Source organism: Cibotium barometz, chromosome 4 (genome assembly GCF_041138505.1).
Source record: "Cibotium barometz isolate CiBa-2024 chromosome 4, ASM4113850v1, whole genome shotgun sequence".
In the NCBI taxonomy this organism is placed as follows: domain Eukaryota; kingdom Viridiplantae; phylum Streptophyta; class Polypodiopsida; order Cyatheales; family Cibotiaceae; genus Cibotium; species Cibotium barometz.
Genome location: NC_141049.1, coordinates 19,930,652 through 19,952,698, shown reverse-complemented (window position 1 = coordinate 19,952,698; position 22,047 = coordinate 19,930,652). Strand labels below are relative to the sequence as shown.

The window sequence follows — 22,047 nt, the reverse complement described above, 5'->3', positions numbered from 1 at the left end:
TATGTGAGAGAGTGTGTGTGAAGAAGAGAGAGTGTGTGTCTGTGCATGAGAGAGAGAGACTGAGAATTTCTATGTAGGAGATAGTTTGTGTGGGAGGAGATAGTGTGTGTGCATGAGAGAGAGAGACTGAGAATTTCTATGTAGGAGATAGTGTGTGCATGAGAGAGAGAGAGAGAGAGAGAGAGAGAGAGAGACTGAGAATTTCTATGTAGGAGATAGTTTGTGTGGGAGGAGATAGTGTGTGTTTTCATTAGTGTATGTGCGGTGTGTACATGTGTGTGTGTGTGAGAGAGAGAGAGAGAGAGAGAGAGAGAGAGAGGCAGATAATTTCTACATAGGAGATAGTTTGTGTGGGAGGAGAGAGTGTGCGTTTAGATTAGTGTATGTGCGGTGTGTACATGTGTGTGTGTGTATGTGGGAGAGAGAGAGAGAGAGAGAGAGAGAGAGAGAGAGAGAGAGAGAATATGCATCCATGTGCTTACATCTACATTTATGTGTAGAATGTGCTTGAGAGAGAGTGAGATGGGACAGACCTGGAGAGAGAGAGAGAGAGAGAGAGAGAGAGAGAGAGAGAGAGAGAGATGTAATGAGGGAGGGTGAAAAGAGAGAGAAAGAGAGTGAGAGATAGAGATAGAGAATAAAAAGTAGCTTTTAATAAAATATAAATTAAATAGAAAGCATATATGTATATGTGTGTATACATGTGTGTGTGTGTTTTTATTTACATTTATATATACATACATACATATGTATGTATGTATGTATGTGTGTGTGTGTTTTTATTTACATTTATATATATACATGTGTGTGTGTGTGTGTTTTTATTTACATTTATATATACATACATACATATGTATATATGTATGTATATGTATATGTATATATATATGTGTGTGTGTGTGTGTGTGTGTGTGATATATCTATCTATATATTTAAAAGTGACCACAACCTATCATCCATCTTCGCACATTAAAATTTAATCAAAATTAATTAAATTATATCGATGTTTGTATTTATATTTTTAAATACATGTATATATGTATAAGTATATGTGTCTATGTATAGGTTTATGTATATATTTAAAAGTGACCACAACCTATCATCCATCTTCGCACATTAAAATTTAATCAAAATTAATTAAATTATATCGATGTTTGTATTTATATTTTTAAATACATGTATATATGTATAAGTATATGTGTCTATGTATAGGTTTATGTATCTAAAACATAATATTGTATATACTATATATTTACATGTGTATGTGTGCGTGAGAGAGAGAGAGAGAGAGAGAGAGCTTCTATGTGTGGGAGAGTGTAAGAAGAGAGAGGGAGTGTGTGCATGTGTGTGTGAGAGAGAGAGAGAGAGAGAGAGAGAGAGTAGGTGTGTATATGTGTGTACATGTGAGAGAGAGAGAGAGAAAGAGTTTCAACATTTGAGAGTGTGTATATGTGACAGAGAGAGGGAGAGGGTGCATGTGTGTGTGTGTGTGAGAGAGAGAGAGAGAGAGAGAGAGAGAGATGGTTGTAGAGAGGGAATAGTTCTTTTCTGGAACCTTGGTCGGCCCCGCAGCAATGCGCGGGTGCAATACTAGTATTATCTTGAAGAAGAGATTCACAAAAACTGAGGTTTGGGTAGAATTTGAATTTGAAGTCTCAAAAGAAAAGAGGTGGGAAACACTGGTTGCCCACTAATTTTTTAAAGTAAAGCAAACCTGACACACGAACGTGTTTATAACAGTCCTTGGCGTCGTACTTTGTTGGTGCGGTAGAACTCAACAACTCTGCCGCAGTGCCGGGGCCTGAAGGGAGCGCACTGGGAGCCTCCACCAAGAACGACCTGCTGCAGACATGGAGGAGTGGGTCGATCTTCCATCAGCTGGCGGCGGCCATGACTCCAACGGCTGAAAAGAGTGGAGATTCATTGAAACAAGCTGCAATGGCCGGCGTGGCTCTCTCGTGCACGGTAGCCCTAGCGCTTTCCATCGCGATAGCTGCAGCATACAGGGCAGTACTACGCCTGTCTCCATTAGACCCTTTGCCTCTCATTCTTCCTCCGCCTCCCAAGCACGTCGGCCCTTTCGCCCCTAACTCCCTCCTCCACCATGTTCACAGGATAGGCGATGGCCAACTTCCCAAGCCGGAAGATGTTGCTGTCGACGGGGATGGTCTCCTGTACGTGGGATGCGAGGACGGCTGGATCAAGCGAGTGGAGCCCAAGAGCGGCAAGGTGGAGAATTGGGTTCATATTGAAGGCGGGCGGCCGTTGGGGCTAGCGATGGGCCGACATGGAGAGCTCATAGTGTGCGAGCCGGAGATGGTAATGAGGGCGGTCAAGCATCTGCAACTGTACCAAGGTTCTGGTGATATATTGCTGAATGGGCGTTGGGGATGAGCTGCAGGGGTTGCTGAATGTGACTCAAGGCAAGGTGGAGGTGCTGTCGGACGAGGCTGGGGGTGTGAAATTCAAGTGAGTTTATTAGTATTACCGCAAATACACGTAAATGAATGAACCTTAGGATGTGGTGATTTTTTTTTTTTTTGGGGGGGCATATAGGATTACTGATGCAGCTGCAGTTTCTCGAGAAGATGGCGCGATCTTTTTCACCGACGCATCTCATAAACACCCTTTTTCGCATTTCGACTTTGACGTCGCAGAGGCCCGGCCTAACGGGCGCCTCTTGAAGTACGATCCGACCGCCCGGACCACCACTGTGCTCATGGACCATCTCTACTTTGCTAACGGAGTGGCCCTTTCTCGCAATGAAGAGTTCTTGGTCGTCTGCGAAACAACCTTGTGTGTCCGGCGGCTTCTCTTCGACTGTCTTTTCTTTTTGTCCGGCCTCTACTGCTCACTCGGGGCCTTCGTTTTTGGCTCTCATTTTTCTTTCCTTCTCTCTTTTTTAAAGGGCTAGGTGCCAGCGCTATTGGCTCAAGGGTGAGAAGGCAGGACGTGCAGAGATTTTCATCGACAACCTGCCTGCATTTCCTGACAACATCAAACACGATGGCATGGGACGCTTCTGGATTGGCCTTGTGTCGGTACGTCCTAAATGCTTTAAGATCTTTAAGACGAGAATGTATCGAATTAATGATGCCATTGCAAGTGTACACACACATATAGACTCTAGAGTCTAGAGATGAACGATGCCATTACTAGTGTGCATGGAAAGGGACCAAGGGAGGGCATTTCTATAAAATGCCTTAAATTTCTTACTTCTTCATTAGTGTGTTTTTTTTACCCTTTCAGGGTAGACCTCCTTACCTAAATATGCTCCACAAATATCCTTTTATGAAGCATTTGTTGGTGGTGCTAACCTCAAGCAAGCTTCTTGAGAAATTAAGCAAGAGAGCACTTGTCTTGTCGGTGACAGAAGATGGCATACCCTTGTGTACATTCGGAGATCATACTGGAGTGGCCATCAAGTTTGTCACCACAGCTTTTGTTATTGGAGACGATATGTACCTTGGTAACCTTGGAGTGAATTTTCTTGGTCACCTAAAGTTGAATGCAACAAATTAATGCTCTCTTTTTTCTCAAATTGTCAACATTTCAGCATAGTAAGAACTTGTTTTTTTCAAACTATGGATTTTTTCAATTTCTAAATAGTTATGAATTTTCATAAAATGCAATAGAATCTAAGGGTGCGATCTCTCCCAATTTTCATCCATAAGAGAAGTATGTAGAGGCCTTCAAAAACCTCTTTAATTTTCACTCATCTTCATTGTTCATGTGCATCTAGTTCTTTTAGGTTTTTATATAGACATCTAGTTATTCATGTGTAGAGTTAGAGAACTATGCAAGAAATTTGACAAGTATATATGTATCTTAACTCCTTGAATTATTTGATTAAATGGATCATAACGACTAACCATGAAGGTTAGCTTCAAGCCTTAAGGGATATACATAATCACTACATATAAGAAAATGCCAAAGTTAAATGTAAAGCTTTCAAAATTCATGTGATATGTGTGTATACTCATGTCTCACCTACGAGGTCTCACCTCAATGAAGTGATCACTACCTCATACACTATACCTAACTGCTTAAACAAATGAACTATATACAAATGAACACTACTAGATACACTATGAAAGCTAGAAGTTATGATCAATTTGTAGATATCTCCCCATGTAAACTCTCTAGTGAAATAGCCTAACATATCTAACATAAGAACCTTAAACCTAAGCTCCTCATGATCCATGGTATGCTTATCAACATTTTATGGAGTATCTCTAACCTCGTGTGCAATAGATAAATACTCAAGAGTCTCTAATTGGTCCTCACTATGATCTCTAAAGAAGTTAGGTAGACATACTAGACATATCATCATCTACAATGCTCGATGTCTTCAATGTTGTCCTTGCTCTCGAGATCATGCCCACATGATCTAGCTCACATATCACTATCATATACATCAATCTCATGTGCATATGTGTCGATGTTATCATGTGCTTATGTGTCCATGTCATCATGTGAAAACTTCAAGGACCAACAAAGTTTGAGAACCAATGCTTTATTCCTCGCCTTGTCCTTCTCTATATGTAACATTGAATTTTTGGAAAAGATACATCAGTAGCAGTGTTGTGATGATCTTGTAGCTTCCTTTCTGAGGGATTAGTTGGCCACTACTGAAGCTTTTGTATCTAGCCCAAAGAGCTCTTGGAGCTTTAGCTCAGCAAAGAAGGTTTGGCATCATAGAGCTTTGAGCTCTCAGCTCTGCAAAGCATGATCATCATCAAGAGACAACTGAACAGTTTACTCAACAAAAACAGAAGCAGAAACATACAAGCCTCCATGGATCAAAAGAAGGTTTTATTTTGCCTCAAAAATATTAAAAAGTAATATAGTTTGTTAGCTTGATCCAACGCTCACGTGATGATATCACTGATGATACAATGTCTACCACTCTTGTCTTAGCAGAGCAACATTGCACCTCATAGGTCAATATCAAGTAGGCACATGTCCATGCTTTTTGAACCAGAAGCTTCATTTCCTAGATGGTGAGATATACCTTCTCCCAAAGTAGTAGCGTAGAGGTTTGCTTGCACAATTTTCCTTGCCATTAAGTTCTCAGACAAGTACATTAAGGAGAGGTGCGACTCAGAAGTGAGTGGAGTTTGAACGTTTGAAATCTATCTTTCATACATTTTTAATGATATATAGCATGATGGGCAATTTTGCATATTCAAGCAATTCTTAAATTTGGTGATGATGTGACATGTAACATGCCATGTAATCACCGAATTTGGGGATTTCTTGAATTTGAAAAATTTTCCATCATGCTATATATCATTGGAAATGTCTCGAAAAGTAGATTCCAAATGTTCAGACTCTGCTCACTTTTGAGTTGATTTGGAAAAATCTCACACTGAGCCCTAAGCTACTTATATCTAGTGGAGTTTGCTTATAATGCCTCTTATCACCGAAGTATCGGGATTAGCCCATTCAAAGCTCTGTACGGACAAGATTGTCTCACACTATTAACTTGGTCCGAGCCATTGATCCGGGTCGAGATGTCTAGATAGATGCTTGATGATATGGAGCATCAAATGCAGGAAATTCGCAAAGATATTAAGGCTACCCAGGACAGACAAAGCAATATGCAAACAAGAAAAGAATAGAGAGAGTGTTTGAAGAATCAGATATGGTTTTCATTCGTGTATGACCCAAAAGAAGTTCTTTATCTCTAGGGAAGTACAAAAAGCTGTCTCCGGGCCGCGCGCGTATATAGGTTGGATCCTTAAGAGACATGTTGAAGTGGAGGTCTCATCCTCTTTCTTCACAAACTCTTCTTTAAATTCTATGTGACAAGGAGATGACATGTAAGGATTAATGCGCCCACGTGCACAATAGTAGACCCAAAAGAAACTGTGCAAACTTGAGTGGCCAACGACCTTAGCCATTCAAGTGCCTAGCTTTGCTTGGGCTGTTCTTCCCACTCCACCACAGAACCGACAGAAAGGAAATGTCTCTGCTTATGTGAGCAATAACATCTTCCAGGCTTAGCCCAGCGTAGTTTTGTGTGCAGGTCCTGTGCAATCAAGAACTACACAGAAGCTTTGGAGAGATTATGCAGAGGGGAGACCTTATTCTAAGGCTATATCGAGCTTAGCTCTTAGGTCTCAGCCACTAGCACAACAGAGCATCATCGCTTTTATCAAGGCTATGTATGTGTAGATTGCTGGTCCTCTTCCCCGATTAAGTCACCAATATCCAGGCACAGATCATTAAATAAACGGAGTCTTCATCGCTTTCAAGGCTCAGCCAACTCATTGTGCAGCTTTGTGTGTTGCAGCTTCCCGCCCACTGAGCTTTGCAAAGGCTCTGAGCAAGCAGCCTTGTGTGTTACAGCTTCCCGAGCATAACTGAATTATGTGTTGTAGCTTCCCGCCCAGTAGAGATGACGACAGCTTTCTACTTTGCAGCTTCCCGCCCATCATCGAGCTTGAGAAGCTCTAGGCATCACAGGCTTGTGTGTTAGCTAAAGAAAGAAGCAACGTCGGTGGCCACCAGGGAGAAATAGCATGGAGAAGGAAATGGTCGCTAGCGGAAGAACAGTGTGAAAAGGAAATGGTCACCACCAACACTATGAAGGAGCCCAAAAAATTTTGAGAGAAAAAGAAGGGAAGCCCTCTATTCACCTTTCTTAGGGTTTCTTCTACTTTTCACACCTTCCCTTTTTCACATCTACCTTCTTTTTTCCATCCTTTCAGTAGGTAGCCCTTCTCGTTTTCCCTTGCTTTTGATTGTGTGTGTGTGGTGTGGAGTGTGTGTGTGTGTGTGGGGTGTGTGTGTGTGATTTCCCTATTTTGCTAATATGTCTTGTTTGTGTTTGTTTTGTAAGGTTTTCACTCATTTTTTCTCGAACCTCAAGCTCTCTCTTGGTCTCTCCCCCTCCCTCAAGACTCTAATTAGCCTATAATCTCTGTGGTAAGTGCCCTAATCTCATTGTTTTTTTGGTTTTTTTTAAATGCATCTTGCTTTTGATGTTGCCCTTACATGTGGGCTTTGGGTAGGTAGATTCTTCAAGGCCATGCTCCTCTCCTTATTAGAGTCATCGCATAAGCATGGGCATGATGATGCCCCATGCTTATTCCATGTAAACCCTAAACACTGGTGCCCTTGAATAATCATGCACATAACCATCTTTAATTGTATGTGCGTAGACCATGGATTGCACAATAGATGACAAACCTACATACAATCCCAACATCTCCACCATGCCTACTCCACAGGCAATGTCCCTCAGTTAGTTTTACATTTCATCTCCTAAATGAGCCTTGAGCAAAGGGCTATGGCTCAAGCCTACTTTGGGAAAAGGTTGGCACTTCTACATAACCATCACAATCCACCACCACACAAGCCACATCGATGGCACTCCACCGCAAGTTACACAAACCCCACGGCTCACTCGACTAATTTGAGTTGTAGAAGACGGGATCGCTCGTCGAGTTGTTTCTGTGGTGGTGGATCCACAGAAGCTACTACCCCCCTCTGTGTAAACACCCACCCATTGCCAGTTTTGTGTGGGGACACCACCCTCACACTCATCCCACCGCTTTGACACAAACCCCTCTATCCCAAATCCGGCTTGTTTCCAATACCAAGTAGTGGAGGGAAATGTGGTCCTCAACAATGTTGGCAACAAGATGAAGACTCAAATCCGTGAGTTATGCCATATAGTTTTTTTCCATGACTTTATGAGTACATGGCATAAACTCGATCAAGCAAATAAGGACCACATCATCAATCAAGTCAAGAGTGAGTTTGGGCCACTACCATGTAGTGAAGAGGTCCATCTTAGATAGATTTAAAGATCACATGGTGAATGTGAATGTATTGAAGCAGTGGCACAGTGACATTACATGCTAGGTAAAGATAGGGGGAGAAAAGCCTTGATATTGTATACAAGAAACTTGGGATGATGAGTGCAAGAAGCCCAATGCAAATCCCTAAATATATAAGAAGCAGGAGGAGGTCGTACGCGGATGGAGAGTATAGGGAGCTCCCATCTTGGGCGCAGTGACTAGGACGCTTTACACACATTATTTTTAAGTATTAATAGTACACTCACTCACTTTTGTTGGCATAATGTGCATTTCATTTTGTTAAGTATTCATGCTTCATGCTTCTAGCAAAGAGTGGTCGGTCATGCAACGACGAATGATACGGAGGAAAGGTATGCCTTAAATCATGGCACATATGTCCTCCTCGAGCAACTTGGGCGAGAGGGTGTCAGGGTGAACTGGACAAATGTGGTCAATATGGTAAGCCTCTACACTACTCTGCACCCAATATATCCTCTTCCTCATTCCACCACTATTTGGAGAAAGCTTTTCAATATTCGACATTTCTCTCTTCCTTTTCCTCATACGCAAGATTATGTGCTTCATCCGTGCCTTCTCTAGGTCTCTCTCGAGATCCTTGATAGTTCCTTCTCGATATTTTACTCTTTAATTATTAAGAAGGTATCTTTTCTTTAGTTTCAAGATCCGATTCATATCTTCGACTACTTGGAAAACTGAACTCCATGCACTGCAATAGCCAAGTACACCCTCTTGACCATCCCCTACATATCTAATCAATCGTGTGGGATTTCTAAATGGTGGTGGTGATTAGGTAAGAGGATACATGTTCAACCCATAATTCAATGTGCTTCAATCCCTGCCTCCTCATATTCTCTTTCTATATGTAACTAATTGTATTACTCTTGTGTATTGGCTCGTACTCACTCTCTAAATCTATATGCATGTGGCAGAGGCTTCTTGTAGATATATTTTTTTGAAGAAAACTATGCAATCATAAGAAACACATGGCTTGTGTGTTGCAATGAATTATAAAGGCATGCATTAGTAGAGGGAATTGGGATTTTAAATCTCCATTAGTAGTGTGCGTAGTGAAAACACACAAATTGAATTTCTAAAGAGTGAAATGCTACTAAAGAGGGAAACTAGCTCATTCTTTAAAAAATTTAGCCCTTTTCGTGGTTGTTCTCTAGCATTTGTCTAGACTATGAATATTCCTCTCCTTTTTACTCATTTACGAGCACGCATTTATTGACAAGGAGGAATTTCTAAATTATCTCTCTCTACAAAAAACACACAAAAAGGACCATAAATCTCAAGATTTTACAATTTCTAGCCTCCAAAAATAGGATGACGTGTATTTTCTTGCAAGGCCCACGAATGAGCTCAGTTTTTCCTTAATGTCAGAACAAAGTCTTTATTTGGGAGATTCGAAATGGTGTGTACAAAAAGCCAAAGCAATGTTGAGAATGCTTGTGATCTAGGTGTACATTCAAGTGTATGTAGGTCTACTAGAGTCAGATATTTAGTGCACATGTTGAGATATGATGGGTATGCAACCCATCATTATGCATCTATGATCAATACTATATAGGTTGAGATATTGAGTGCACAAGTTGAGATATGATGGGTATGCAACCCATCATTATGCATTTATGGTCAAAACTATACAAGAGGTAGAGCCCACATATTTTGAGGAGGCACTTGGACATAAGTATTGGGAAGATGCCATGAATTAGGAGATGGTTGCATTAGGTGCTAAACGAGACATGGGATTTGGTGCCTTTGCCCAAGGAAATGGTAACTTTTTATGTAATTAGGTCGACAAAGCGAAGAATAATTCAAATGGTTCTATTAGCAAGTATAAGGCAAGATTGGTTATACCAACATATTTGTACAGACATGTGGCATTAGATGTGATGAGACATTTTACATGACCGTTGCTGGGATGGTCATGAGAGCAGACATTTTATAGAACGGTTGTTAGAATGGTAATCGTGAGAGCAATCATTGCTATGGCCAGCTAAGGGATATTCTTTACTTTAGATGGATGTAAAGAATGCATTTTTCCATGGTGACTTATAGGAAGAAGTTTACATGGTATAGCCAATAGAAGATGAGGATCATGTATATCTAGATTTAGTTCACATGTGCAAATCCTTTTATGGCTTGAAGAAAAAGCATTCAGAGTATGGTCGAACAAGAGAGGAGTATATTTTCACTATTGGGTGTCAGATATCCAATGTCGATTTCTCACTTTACGTGAGAAATATTGACAAGGGGGAAAATCTTGTACTATTATCTATCTTAATGATTTGATTGTCATAGCGATAGTGATGATAACATTCATGAAGTGAAGATGCCTGTTAAGAAGAAGTTTAAAATGGAAGATTTGAGTGAGCTACAATACTTTGTGGGTATAGAGGTTATTAGATCACAAGATAGGGTTTGGATTTTGTAGAGGTAGTATGCTTTAGACATGATACCTGTTAAGAAGAAGTTTAAAATGGAAGATTTGAGTGAGTTACAATACTTTGTGGATATAGAGGTTATTAGATCACAACATAGGGTTTGGATTTTGTAGAGGCAATATGCTTTAGACATGATGTCCAAGTATGGGATAAGAGGGTGTAAGTCAATCTCAATGCCATTAGAGAAGAACACAGGGTTGTCTACAAACATAGGTGGTCCAATGGAGGATCGTAGTATGTATAGACGCATAGTAGGTAGTTTGATTTATATGACTTCCACTAGGCTAGATTTGAGCTATTTAGTTGGATTGGTGAGTCAATTTATGTAGGTCCCAAGGAAGCCACATTTAGATGCATCTAGGAGGATAATCAAGAACATAAAGTCCATAGTAGTATAGACTTCTCTATGAGGCTAGGATATAGGTGCAAGTTCATGGGTATATAGATGTAGATTGGCCTAGTAGTATCTCATACATGAGATCTACTATAGCGGCTTTATATTCACTTTTGGGAGTGATAATGTTAGAAGATGGAGCAGTAAGAAGCATCCCACTATTATGCTTGAGCAGCAAGAAGCATCTGAGTATAGTGGAGGTTAAGTACAAGCGTGTTGCTATGGTGATGTTTAAGGTAGCTTGGTTGTAGAAGCTACCTATAGATATGGTTGAGCCCAAGGAAAGGGTAGTTATCATTTATTATGACAATATGAGCAGCATATAATTGGATAGAGGACAATTTTCATTTATTATGACAATATGAGCAGCATATAATTGGATAGAGGACAATTTTCATTTATTGTGACAACATGAGAAGCATATAGCTGGCTAGTTACCCAACATATCATACTAGGACAAAGCAAATTAAAGTGCATTATTATTTTATGAGGGAAAAGATTTCAATTAGGTGATGTAAATTTGGTTTATGTTAACAAAGAGGATCATGTGGTTGGCATCTTTATGAAGGCAGTGGGTGTGGAGAATATTTGAATATTTAGAAGCTTACTTGGAGTGCAGGAGATGGAGTTGAGATCGAGGGGAAGTGTTGAATACTTGAGCTCAACTAGTGCAGATATGGATGATACACTTGGATGACAGCTTTGCACTTACACCACCAACATGGTTGGTAAACTTATTATGATATGCCACCATTATGGTTTATAAGCTATGTGATAGCCACTTTGGTTTACTAGAGTTGTGGCATAGTTTTAGCACCAACTAATATAGTCAGGTTTAGGTTCACAATATGGACCTTATATGTTTTTGTAGTAGAGTACTCTCTCTTATAGTGTGTTCTAGTAGTAGAGTACTCTCCCTTATAGTAGGTGCTCTTATGTTTATGTTATGGTTATGGAGACCTATTCATAGTATCTTGAAGTTTACATGTGTATCTCATGTGGGAAAAAGGGATGTAATCACTAGCCCTCACAAGTGGCCATGTATGGGGTTTGGAGATCACTAGCCCTCACAAGTGGCCATGTATGGGGTTTGAAGTTTATAGTAGAGTACTCTCTCTTATAGTGTGTTCTAGTAGTAGAGTACTCTCCCTTATAGTAGGTGCTCTTATGTTATGGTTATGGAGACCTATTCATAGTATCTTGAAGTTTACATGTGTATCTCATGTGGGAAAAAGGGATGTAATCATTAGCCCTCACAAGTGGCCATGTATGGGGTTTGGAGAAGAGGGAAAGCAACATGGAAGAAATTGGGGGAATTTAAATACTCACAACTTTTGATTGATAAGGTATATTTGAATGGGATGAATGGCCATTAGGAGAACATTTTTGGAACATAATTTATCAATAATTTATATAAAAGAACCTCTTAAAATTTGAGAATTAAAAAAGATATTAGTGAAACCAAAATTACACAGAGTTGTCAAGACCTAACAAAGCATAACTAGAGCTAGTGGAATGTTTTTTGGATGTTGTATTTTGAAGATGATAATGGGGGCTCAAGAGAGTAGAATTAATGTCTTACTAGCTAAAATCTATAAATATTAGCCTCTAAAAAATAAAAATTAAGAGGGTTAATCATCTTAAAATAATTGTGTAGACTAGTAAAGCTTGTATCTAGAGATGCATATACTATTCTATTCGTTAGGCCATCTTACCCAATATTAGAGGAAGGATTAGATGCCTTCAAAAACATAGGCATGATTAGAGGTAAAAAGAAGTAATAAAAGTGGGAGTTTTGGACACAAGCATGAGAAGTCAAGTGGGTAAAACAATCACGTCTCATGATTAGCTTAATTATAGTTAATTTATAAGAAGATTATGGCTATAATTAGCAAGTGAAGTTACTTATGCAGAAGTGTATATGACAAATTAAGCTAAAGATCAAAGGTGTGTGAGATGCTTTTGTTTTGATGTAGAATTAAGGTAGAAACTTACCAAGAACTAGGTAGAGTCTATGAGAAAGAATTGATTCAAGTATACAGGTTAGCTATACACAAGATAACATAAGAAATGTGGGAAGAAAGTCTAGACAATTATTGATAATTGTGACCCCATCAAGGATTTAGAAGACACTCAGAGTAGCAAATAGAGTAGAGCATAGCTACACATGTGTGAAGAAAAATGTGAAACCCACCACATGGACCCCAACTTGGTGGAAGAAGTTGACAAATCTTAATAAGTTATTAAAGTCAAAGGTGCACAATCTCCAAGGAAGTAAAGATAGTGCCAATACATAAAACCAAGACTGGGAATGTACCAAAGAAGGCTTGGTTTAATGAAGACTAAAGAGAGTATCAAGGACACTCTTGAATATGCAGTCTTACAAAGAAACTTGGGTGGTCGACCAAGCCTATAAAGGTACTAAAGTATTAAGGAACAAAGATAATATCAAGGAAACTCTTAAATATGCAGTCTCACAGAGAAGCTTGGGTGGTTGCGAGACCAAAGAGAGCATCAAGGACACTTTTGAATATATAGTCTTGGAGAGAAGCTTGGGTGGTCGACCAAGCTCATAAAGTTACTAAAGTATTATAACTCATGATTTTGCTAATGAATAAATGATGCATGTTGGTCTAGGAGAAATAATATGCATAATAAGACATGCTATTTTTACAAGTATACTATTGTTTGGAGGGTCTATGTAGAATCGATCCTCATTTCTTATTGGTGGTCCCCTTTCATGGAAAGAGGGCTCCCTATTGTAGTAGATCCTGAGGGAAATCTATTAAGGTGAGGTCCCCACACTTCTAAATAGGTTACGCTAGATAGACATTGATGTTAGATTTGAAAACATTATTGGATATGGGGACTTTTACATCAATGGTGCTATTTTCCTTTTGGCTACATAGTTCTCTAGTGGTTTTGGTGAAAAGTTCATCAATGGTGCAGATTTTAGATTTGCGGAAATTGTTCAAACATTATTTTGCAGTGTTCAAATCCGGTTACAGATTGGTGCAAAATTTTTAAAGTTTGCAAAGATTAATGTACAAAATCAAATCTTGGTGACAATGAGTATTCTTGATCTATACTTTCATTAATCTTGGTTAATTGGTTTCTTTAAGAGAAATTGTTACAATCTTAAAGAAAATAGTGGATATTGCTGAAAATTTATGTAAGAAGGAAAGATTATTGAATCTCAGTGACAATAGTATAAGATTATGCCAATAGTTTGTTGATTAAGTGCCATTTAAACAGTTTCTTGATCAAGAAAATGACTAACAATAAGAATTAGTGCTAATTTAATGATTAGTAAATAAATTTGGTAGACTAGATAAATCAAAAGCACTTTGGACAGTTTATTGATCAAGAAAGTGATTTACAATAATGTGATAACAACATCCTCATTAAATACATTTGAGTGAAATTATTGACGTAATCAATGAAGTTAAGTGGCAGTTTTATAATTGTTAGTGATTAAGATTAGTTAGAACATCATTTTAATCAAAGATCAATTGGCATCTTGGTGCATTGATCTAGAAGAGGATCTACATTGCCTTGACAAGCAATGATAGATGGCTCTCAGCAGGCAAGCAGGAGTCATTGTATGGATCAACAATGTTTGAGATATTGCTATTTGTGGATAGAAAGGTTGATGATGTAGTGGAGCCATAGAAGGTGTTGTTCCTCAAGCTATCGAGAAGTTATCTCAGGCCATGGAGGTTTTTGAGTACCTTAATTAAGGCTTTTGAAAAGTTATTTCTGGACTGGAGCCTTGGCTATCTAGGAAAGTACTCTAAGGTTTTAGACTCTAGCAAAGAGACAACTACTCCACTAGAATGATGGTGCTTGAAAGCTTATTTTGGCTACTGCATTTTCCCAACCTTCCCTTCATTGCATTAGTGTCAAATGATGATGATGATGTGAACTCACACCATGGCGATCAAATGAAGGGTAAAAGTAGTAGGAATAACCCATGGTCGCATATGTGAACACTACCCCTAAAGTGTACACCCCAAAACATGATGCACAACGCATATGAAAAATACTAACAATGCATAGAGAACTCACGTTGCATGTGAACAAGCCCACACAATGCACTAATGTGCGTGAATAAGCCCATAATAAAACACAAGCCGTGTGAAAACCCTCTACAATATTTTCAACATGTGTGAGCACATTTCAATGCTTAAAACACATGAACAATGCTCTTAATACACCCAAGTGAAACTAAAACCACCACATCACAACTATGGTGTGTGTTTAAACACCTCACACAATCACCACATATACGGCCACATCACAATGTATGTGAAATCTCAACATAGCATATGAATAGTTGAAATAGGGACACATCATAATCACCGCATATACGCCCACATCACAATGTATGTGAAACCTCAACGTAGCATATGAATGGTTGAACTAGTGTGAAGGGGTCAAAGTGTACATGGTACCACGGCCTTGAAGAAAGTGCAATAGCATTGTTGTCCATGTGTTACATTGCTATCAAATCATTCATCTTCGTCCTCAAAAAATCTTCTCTTATCAAGGTGACATCCCTAACATAGGAAAAGGAGATCAAAAGGAGAACTTGTGAGCTTGCAAAACAAACAAAACACATGTTAGCAATTTTGAAAGACCACACACACACACACACATACACACCACAACCACACACACAAAATTAGAAGCAAGAGTTGAGGGTAGGGCTTAGGTTCATTCCTAAGGGATGGGGGGAGGTGAGAGGAGAGAATACCGAAATAACCTTATGTTTTGCAACCTGCAAAAATGTGAAAACGCAATAAGTGACTCGGCACAATTATGTTGAAAATCCCTAGAGTCGAAATATATCCGTTGATAAAACAATCGAAAAAGCATCAAAAATACTTTTTTAATATTTTGACGCTTATTTTGATGCTTATTTCAACTCTCACTAACACATGCAAATTCTCATTCAAAATTTGAACTTTTTGGTGGCCTGAACCTTTCCATTTAAAATTAGAAAATACCGATTAGGCCATGCATGAAATATGAAAGAGGCTCCACCTCCCCCTCATTTCAACCCACATTTTCATGTGTATTCAACATACATGGAGCTCGTGTGAGTGCTATGAACATTTCAAATTTTGTCAATTTAGAGGAAAAAACATTGTGCCCATGCAGTCATTATAAGTACCAAGTCGCTGGGGGATGTTTGTGAGCATTTTCTAGTGAGCTCTTTTTGGAAATCAGACGAGCGGATTCCCAAAAGATACCCTCCTCCCTCCATGGAGAGAGGAGTGAAGACAGTTGGAGAGAGTTTCATGACAATTATTTGAGAGGAGGAGGGCGATAGAGAGCCAAAGGGAGTGAAAATAGAAAAACATGACAACATCACATCCTCTACATCGAGATTATTACTTCAAACTAAAAATAAAACCAAGTTCATTCATGCACAACTTCTAAATACATAAATGTGAAAACCATCATCTTTACTACTATGGGTCTCGCTTGTCCTTCGGGGTGAAGGCACAAAGTAAGTGAACGGTGTTTGTACCCTTCAGCACTTTCTCTCAAAAGACACGCTCAGACAATTCATTAATAAAACCATGGGCTCGTCATATTGCAATGAAGCCCACCACTTTGGCCTTCACTTATGAAATAGAATCATCGTTACTAAGAAGTGGAAAGGATATGAGACCTTTCCACGCTTGTGCACCATCTATGGTCTTCTTGTTGATCTCCACATTAGTGACCTCCCTCGAGATACGTGCAGCAACAACTTTGATGCTAATATTGATAAGGCCATCACAAACAAAACAAAGAAGGGTTTAGATTGGTGTACTCTACTAATAAGGCTTGGTGGCAATGGCGATTAACAAAGTGCTTTGGAGCTTATCTCTATATTTATAGTAGTGGGAGAGGTGTATACTTTTACAACCTAAAAAAATAAAAAATTGTATCTTTTTTAATGTCAATGATATAGGCATATTTCCTCAAATTTCTGCACCATAATAATATAGGCATCTTCTGAACTTTTTTTGGCCTTCACCCTCTCTCTTCGCTTTCTTTATCCGTCGTTTTCCTCTCATTTCGGTAGGATTCCAAACCATTGCATGTTTGTACTGTGAATACCATTCAATACATGACAACATTCCACAGTACCAAACCTACTTGAAAATGCACAACCCATAGCGAGAAGGGGAAGAGGGAGGGAGGGGGGAGAAAGATATTGCATAATCGAACCATCTACAATGAGGTTACTTCCACAAAGGTTACATAGGTTCCAAAATACTACATTTCAACTGATAATCCATGCATTCAATTATCGAAATGAGGGTAGGTTCTCCTATGAGACAAGACATTGTAAAGCTCAAGGTTTGATAGGATAGGGTGATGTTCTAGCTTAAGCCTAGCACACGCAAATAAATGAAGTACATGTGCTTGCATGCAAGATACGGTTTCTTGTTGGATTTCCTATCTCTGCAAAATCTAGACACGTACAACACAGTTTGTCTTTCCCACATGTGCATCATCCCCTTGGGATTTGATCTTGAAAACTTCATACAAGTGTGCTCCAATCTTTGCACTTCTTCTACCACCAAGGCTTTCATTTTCAAAGCGGCCTTTATTTTTTTGGCAGCTTCCTCTCGTATCGACGTGCAGTACTTGACTCATGCCATTTCGCGTGCCTAAGCCACCAGCCTCTATGTTAGTAGTGGACTCATATGGCGATTCTTTGGAAGTTGCAGTTGAAGTCCCAGTGCTACTACTCGATGGGGTGGGCATAACACCTTCTATATTCTTTCTCTCCACATGATATCCACCTTCCCATAATAAATGCACCTCCTCGTCTGTGAGGTTAGTTCCTATAGCAACTGGCCATATCTTGGGTGGTCGATTGGGCTTTGGGTCTATGTTGGTGTGTCCACAATATAGCAACGAAGCATGTTGTCAGGGTAGAACCACATCTATTGTCTAATGAGACCATTAGGCTACTTGCGATAGCCTTCAAAAGATGGTGTAGACACACCCTTCATAGATTCAGCTATGTGTTGCCCACACCTCTTACCCCCATGAGGCGTTCCGCTGCATGTGACCTTGCTACTCGAATGCATGTCCTTCAAATTTCCCACATTGCTTCATTCACCTTGTGCTCAATGACACTACACTGTGATTTCGTTGTTCTTTCTGGAGTACTGCTCTTGTATCATGCTCCTTAAAAATATCTTCCGTGGCCTCCTAGCATACCTGTGGTCTCATACATGTGCACTGTACTTTGGTCGATGCATGGCCTCATCATCAATATCAATGACCATAATGGGTGGTCTCTTGTGGCATGCATTTTCTTTTTCACCAGTGAGAGGAGTACGTGCCTTATATATTATTTTCTTGAGAAGGTTAGTTAAAGGGGATACTATCTGAGAATACTTAGGTATAAAGATCCTATACCATCCGATTAATCCTAGGAATCCTCTGACTTCCTTTATTATCTTGGGTTCCAGCCATTCTACGACTACTTGGATCTTTGCGGGGGCAGGAGAAATCCCATCTTTTGACACTATGAATCCCAAGTATTCCACCTGGTCAACAGAGAAAGAACACTTGCTCTTTTTTGCAAAGAGTTGGTGTTTCCTTAGGATTTCCAGGATCTTGCGCACATGATCTTCATGATCTGCAACATTCTTTGAGTATACTAAGATATCGTCAAAGAAAACAAGAATAAAATCATCCAAGTATTCTCTGAGAATATCTTGCATAAGATGATTAAATGTCGCCTGGGCATTAGTCAATCCAAACGGCATGACTGTGAACTCATAATGCCCATAGCGAGTATTGAATGTTGTCTTTGGGATGTCCTGCTCCTGGATTCTGATCTGGTAGTACCCGGATTTGAGATCTATCTTTGTGAACATTTGGGTCCCACTTAACCGATCCAGAAGTTCATCAATCCTACGAATAGGATACTTATTCTTAATTGTTAATTGATTCAATCCTCTGTAGTCTCCTCTGTAGTCAATACAAAGTCTTAACGTTCCATCTTTCTTCTTTTGAAAGAGAATGGGCGCACCCCAAGGTGAGACACTGGGTCTGATGAATCCATGCTCTAACAGTTGTCTCTTAACTGCTCCTTAAGTTTTACAGCTTCATGGACTAGCATTTTGTATGCACGCTCAGCCACCACTGGGGCTGAGCTCTGGGGGTTAATTCGATCTTGTGATCTACTTCGCGAGATGGAGGCATCTCAGTCAGCTCTTCAGGAAACACATCTGCATACTCACTTAACCACTCTGGTTCTTTAGCCTTATGTTTTGGAACCTACAAAAACATGAAAACGCAATAAGTGACTTGGCACAATTATGATAAAAATCCCCAAAGTCGAAATATATCCATCGATAAAACAGTCGAAAAAGCATCGAAAATATGTTTTTTATATTTCAACGCTTATTTTAATGCTTATTTTGACTCTTGCTAACTGTCACTTCTACATGCAAATTCTCATTCAAAATTAAAACTTTTTGGCTGCTCGGCACCTTTTTGTTTAAAATTAGAATATACTGACTAGGCCATGCATGAAATATGAAAGAGACTCCACCTCCCCCTCATTTCAACCCACATTTTCATGTGTATTCAACATACATGGAGCCCGTGTGAGCGCTATGAACATTTCAAATTTCATTAATTTATAGGAAAAAACATTGTGCCCATGTAGTCGTTACAAATTTCATCAATTTATAGGAAAATCCCAAGTGGTGGTATGTCATACAAATTACTCAGTCAAGAATTAAATTTTAAAATACGAAGGTTGAGAAGCTCATGGTGCAACAAGTTGGTGGAAGTAGAGATCAAGATGTTGATGAAGTAGGAGAACATGAGATACCACCAATTACCAGTTCCCACATCCAAGATGACGAGGCAAATGTATTAAAAGATGCTAGTGATGTCGAGGATGCTTATTCCACTATTGGAATAGACCTTTTTATATGGATCTTCACATAGAGTCATTGGCATGTATGGATTTTATCTAAGACATACTCAATGAGGGACAATCCTAACTAGTTGTCACACCAGTACATTTGTTTCATTACTATATAATCGTATAGTCACCAATATGTTTATTTAATTACTATATAACTATATAGTCACCAATATATTTATTTCATAATATATAATTGTATAGTCACCCCAATATATTTTACTATATCACTATATAGTAACCAGTATATTTATTTCATTACTATATAACTGAATAGCGAATATATTTAATTCATTTCTATATAGCTATATAGTCACCAATATATCTATTTAATTACTATATTACTAGTCACCCCCAATACATTTATTTCATTACTATATAAATGTATAGTCACCAATATATTTATTTAATTAGTCACCAATACATTTATTTTATTACTATGTACTTGTTCATAATTATTAGCTTAAAAAAATTAAGTAGAATCTGCATAATAATAATTGTATTGCTTGCAACATTATTCTCTTCTCTCTCTACTCTCGAGTTTGGGAGATTATTCTAGGGGTTTTTAGTTATGCTCTCAAGTTTAGGGGATTATCCTAGGGTTTTGTGGCTAAACCCGTATCTATATATGCACCTAGCTAGCGAGCTAGGCCCCACATGTATGATTGTGTGTATAACCATGTTTGTGTCATAAATTAAATTGATACCAAGATGATTGAATTTTGATTCAAAACATCCAAAATTTATAAGCATCCCAATGTTCCATCATCATGACTTACCCATCAAAAATCAAATGCCTATGTGTGAATGATGTGGTCCCTAAACTAAGTACATAGAGCTTTGTGGTAGCCATAAAAAATCAATACTAGCTAGAGCAAGCAAAGGAGTAAAGGTTATTAGAGGATTCTCGATACAACCATAACGTGCCAATGTTCCATCATGACTTACCCCATCAAAAATCAAATGCCTATGTGTGAATAATGTGTCCCTAAACTAAGTATATAGAGCTTTATATGGTAGACATAAAAAAACAATACTAGCTAAGTATATAGAGCTTTATATGGTAGACATAAAAAAACAATACTAGCTAAGTATATAGAGCTTTATATGGTAGACATAAAAAAACAATACTAGCTAGAGCAATCAAAGGAGTAGAGGTTATTAGAGGACTCTCGATACAACCATAACATTAGGGCCAAAAACGGCTAGAAAAGGGTTGTTTGTTAATCTAAGGATTAAGAAATTGTCCAATTGTGAATTGACACGTATACAAAAGTATGGCATTCTTGTCTCCTCTAAATGTCTTCTTAATGGTTCTATTTTAGTGGCGAACGGCTAAAACGGCTTAATTTAGACGTTTACGATGGCTAACATTAAAGTTTGGGTCCAAAATAGTGACATCTTGTTCCATTTTATATTTCAAAAAATCAAGCAGGAAGATACGAAATCTTCTCTTTTCAGGCTCTGAAAACAATGCTATTAATGACAAATCACCAAATTTTTTCAAACGTCTACTTTCCACCTTCCCTCCATTTTGGTATGGCTCATTCCCTTTTCCACCTTCCCTCCATTTTGGCATATGGCTTATTCTCCTTTCTTTGTATTTTCAAAAGACTCACTATTTTTCTCTCATTTGTGAGCTTCTATGGCGTCCTCACGTCGTCCTTCTCATAATATAACTTCTTGTGATTTTCATAACACCAGAGAGGATGGTGTTTGGAAACCCATGTCTTTTTGTGTGAATGATTGGGTAACAATGCTTCCCTCTTGCAAAGGTGCCCACAGGGTGAAAAGAACCAAACGAAATGAAGTGAAATCCCATTGGAAAGGTCATGTTCTTGCCTTCAAAGTGACCGACAATGGCTGGCTTGCAAAAGTTCAACATGTCTACATGGCCAAAGACATGGTGTTGAACTTGGATGAACATCCAATTCTCCATTCTTACTGTAATTTAACAAAACTTTATCTATTGATACAACACAATATTTCTCCTTTTGATGTATTTGTTGTTTGTTTAATTTCAGTTATCTTTCCATCAACAGTTGTGGAGTGGCAGCCTGTTGAGAGCTTAAGTGGCACATTCAAAGCAATTCACAAAGGGATTGCAGATGTAATGTATGCAGACAGACCACCTTCATTTTACAAATCAGTGGATATATTTGTGTATTTTGCAGAATACAGGGTTCCATCAAGAGAAGGTGTTCATGGAGAATTATATGACATACCTATTCCCACATTAATGTCACTCGAATGGTAAGTTCCTGATCCAAATACCATAACAAGCTTCAAATCCAAAATTAAAGATGATATTCTTAAAGCTATGTCTCCTGGAAGGATTTCAAGAAGGATAAAAATTCAATGGTTCTTGCCTATACATGTCTTTGTGGCATGTTTCAATACAATGGAATTGGAGAGGAC

At 38.7% G+C, this 22,047-nt stretch overlaps 1 protein-coding gene across 3 annotated transcripts; it reads left to right on the top strand.

The window, feature by feature from the left end:
* The first annotated feature begins 1,536 nt into the window (after positions 1-1,536).
* On the top strand, positions 1,537-3,583 carry LOC147639010 (protein STRICTOSIDINE SYNTHASE-LIKE 5-like). 3 transcript variants are annotated; one of them, XM_086786570.1, is made up of 6 exons: positions 1,560-1,628; positions 1,741-2,319; positions 2,402-2,469; positions 2,557-2,796; positions 2,915-3,041; positions 3,250-3,583. In XM_086786570.1, the coding sequence occupies exons 1-6, from the start codon at positions 1,575-1,577 to the stop codon at positions 3,520-3,522; spliced, it is 1,341 nt and encodes a 446-aa protein (XP_086642696.1). In that variant the 5' UTR covers positions 1,560-1,574; the 3' UTR covers positions 3,523-3,583. The 3 variants fall into 3 exon arrangements, with proteins under 3 accessions (XP_086642704.1, XP_086642696.1, XP_086642700.1); XM_086786578.1 differs by having other exon boundaries at positions 1,537-2,319; positions 2,909-3,041; XM_086786574.1 differs by having other exon boundaries at positions 2,909-3,392.
* The last annotated feature ends 18,464 nt before the right edge of the window (positions 3,584-22,047 follow it).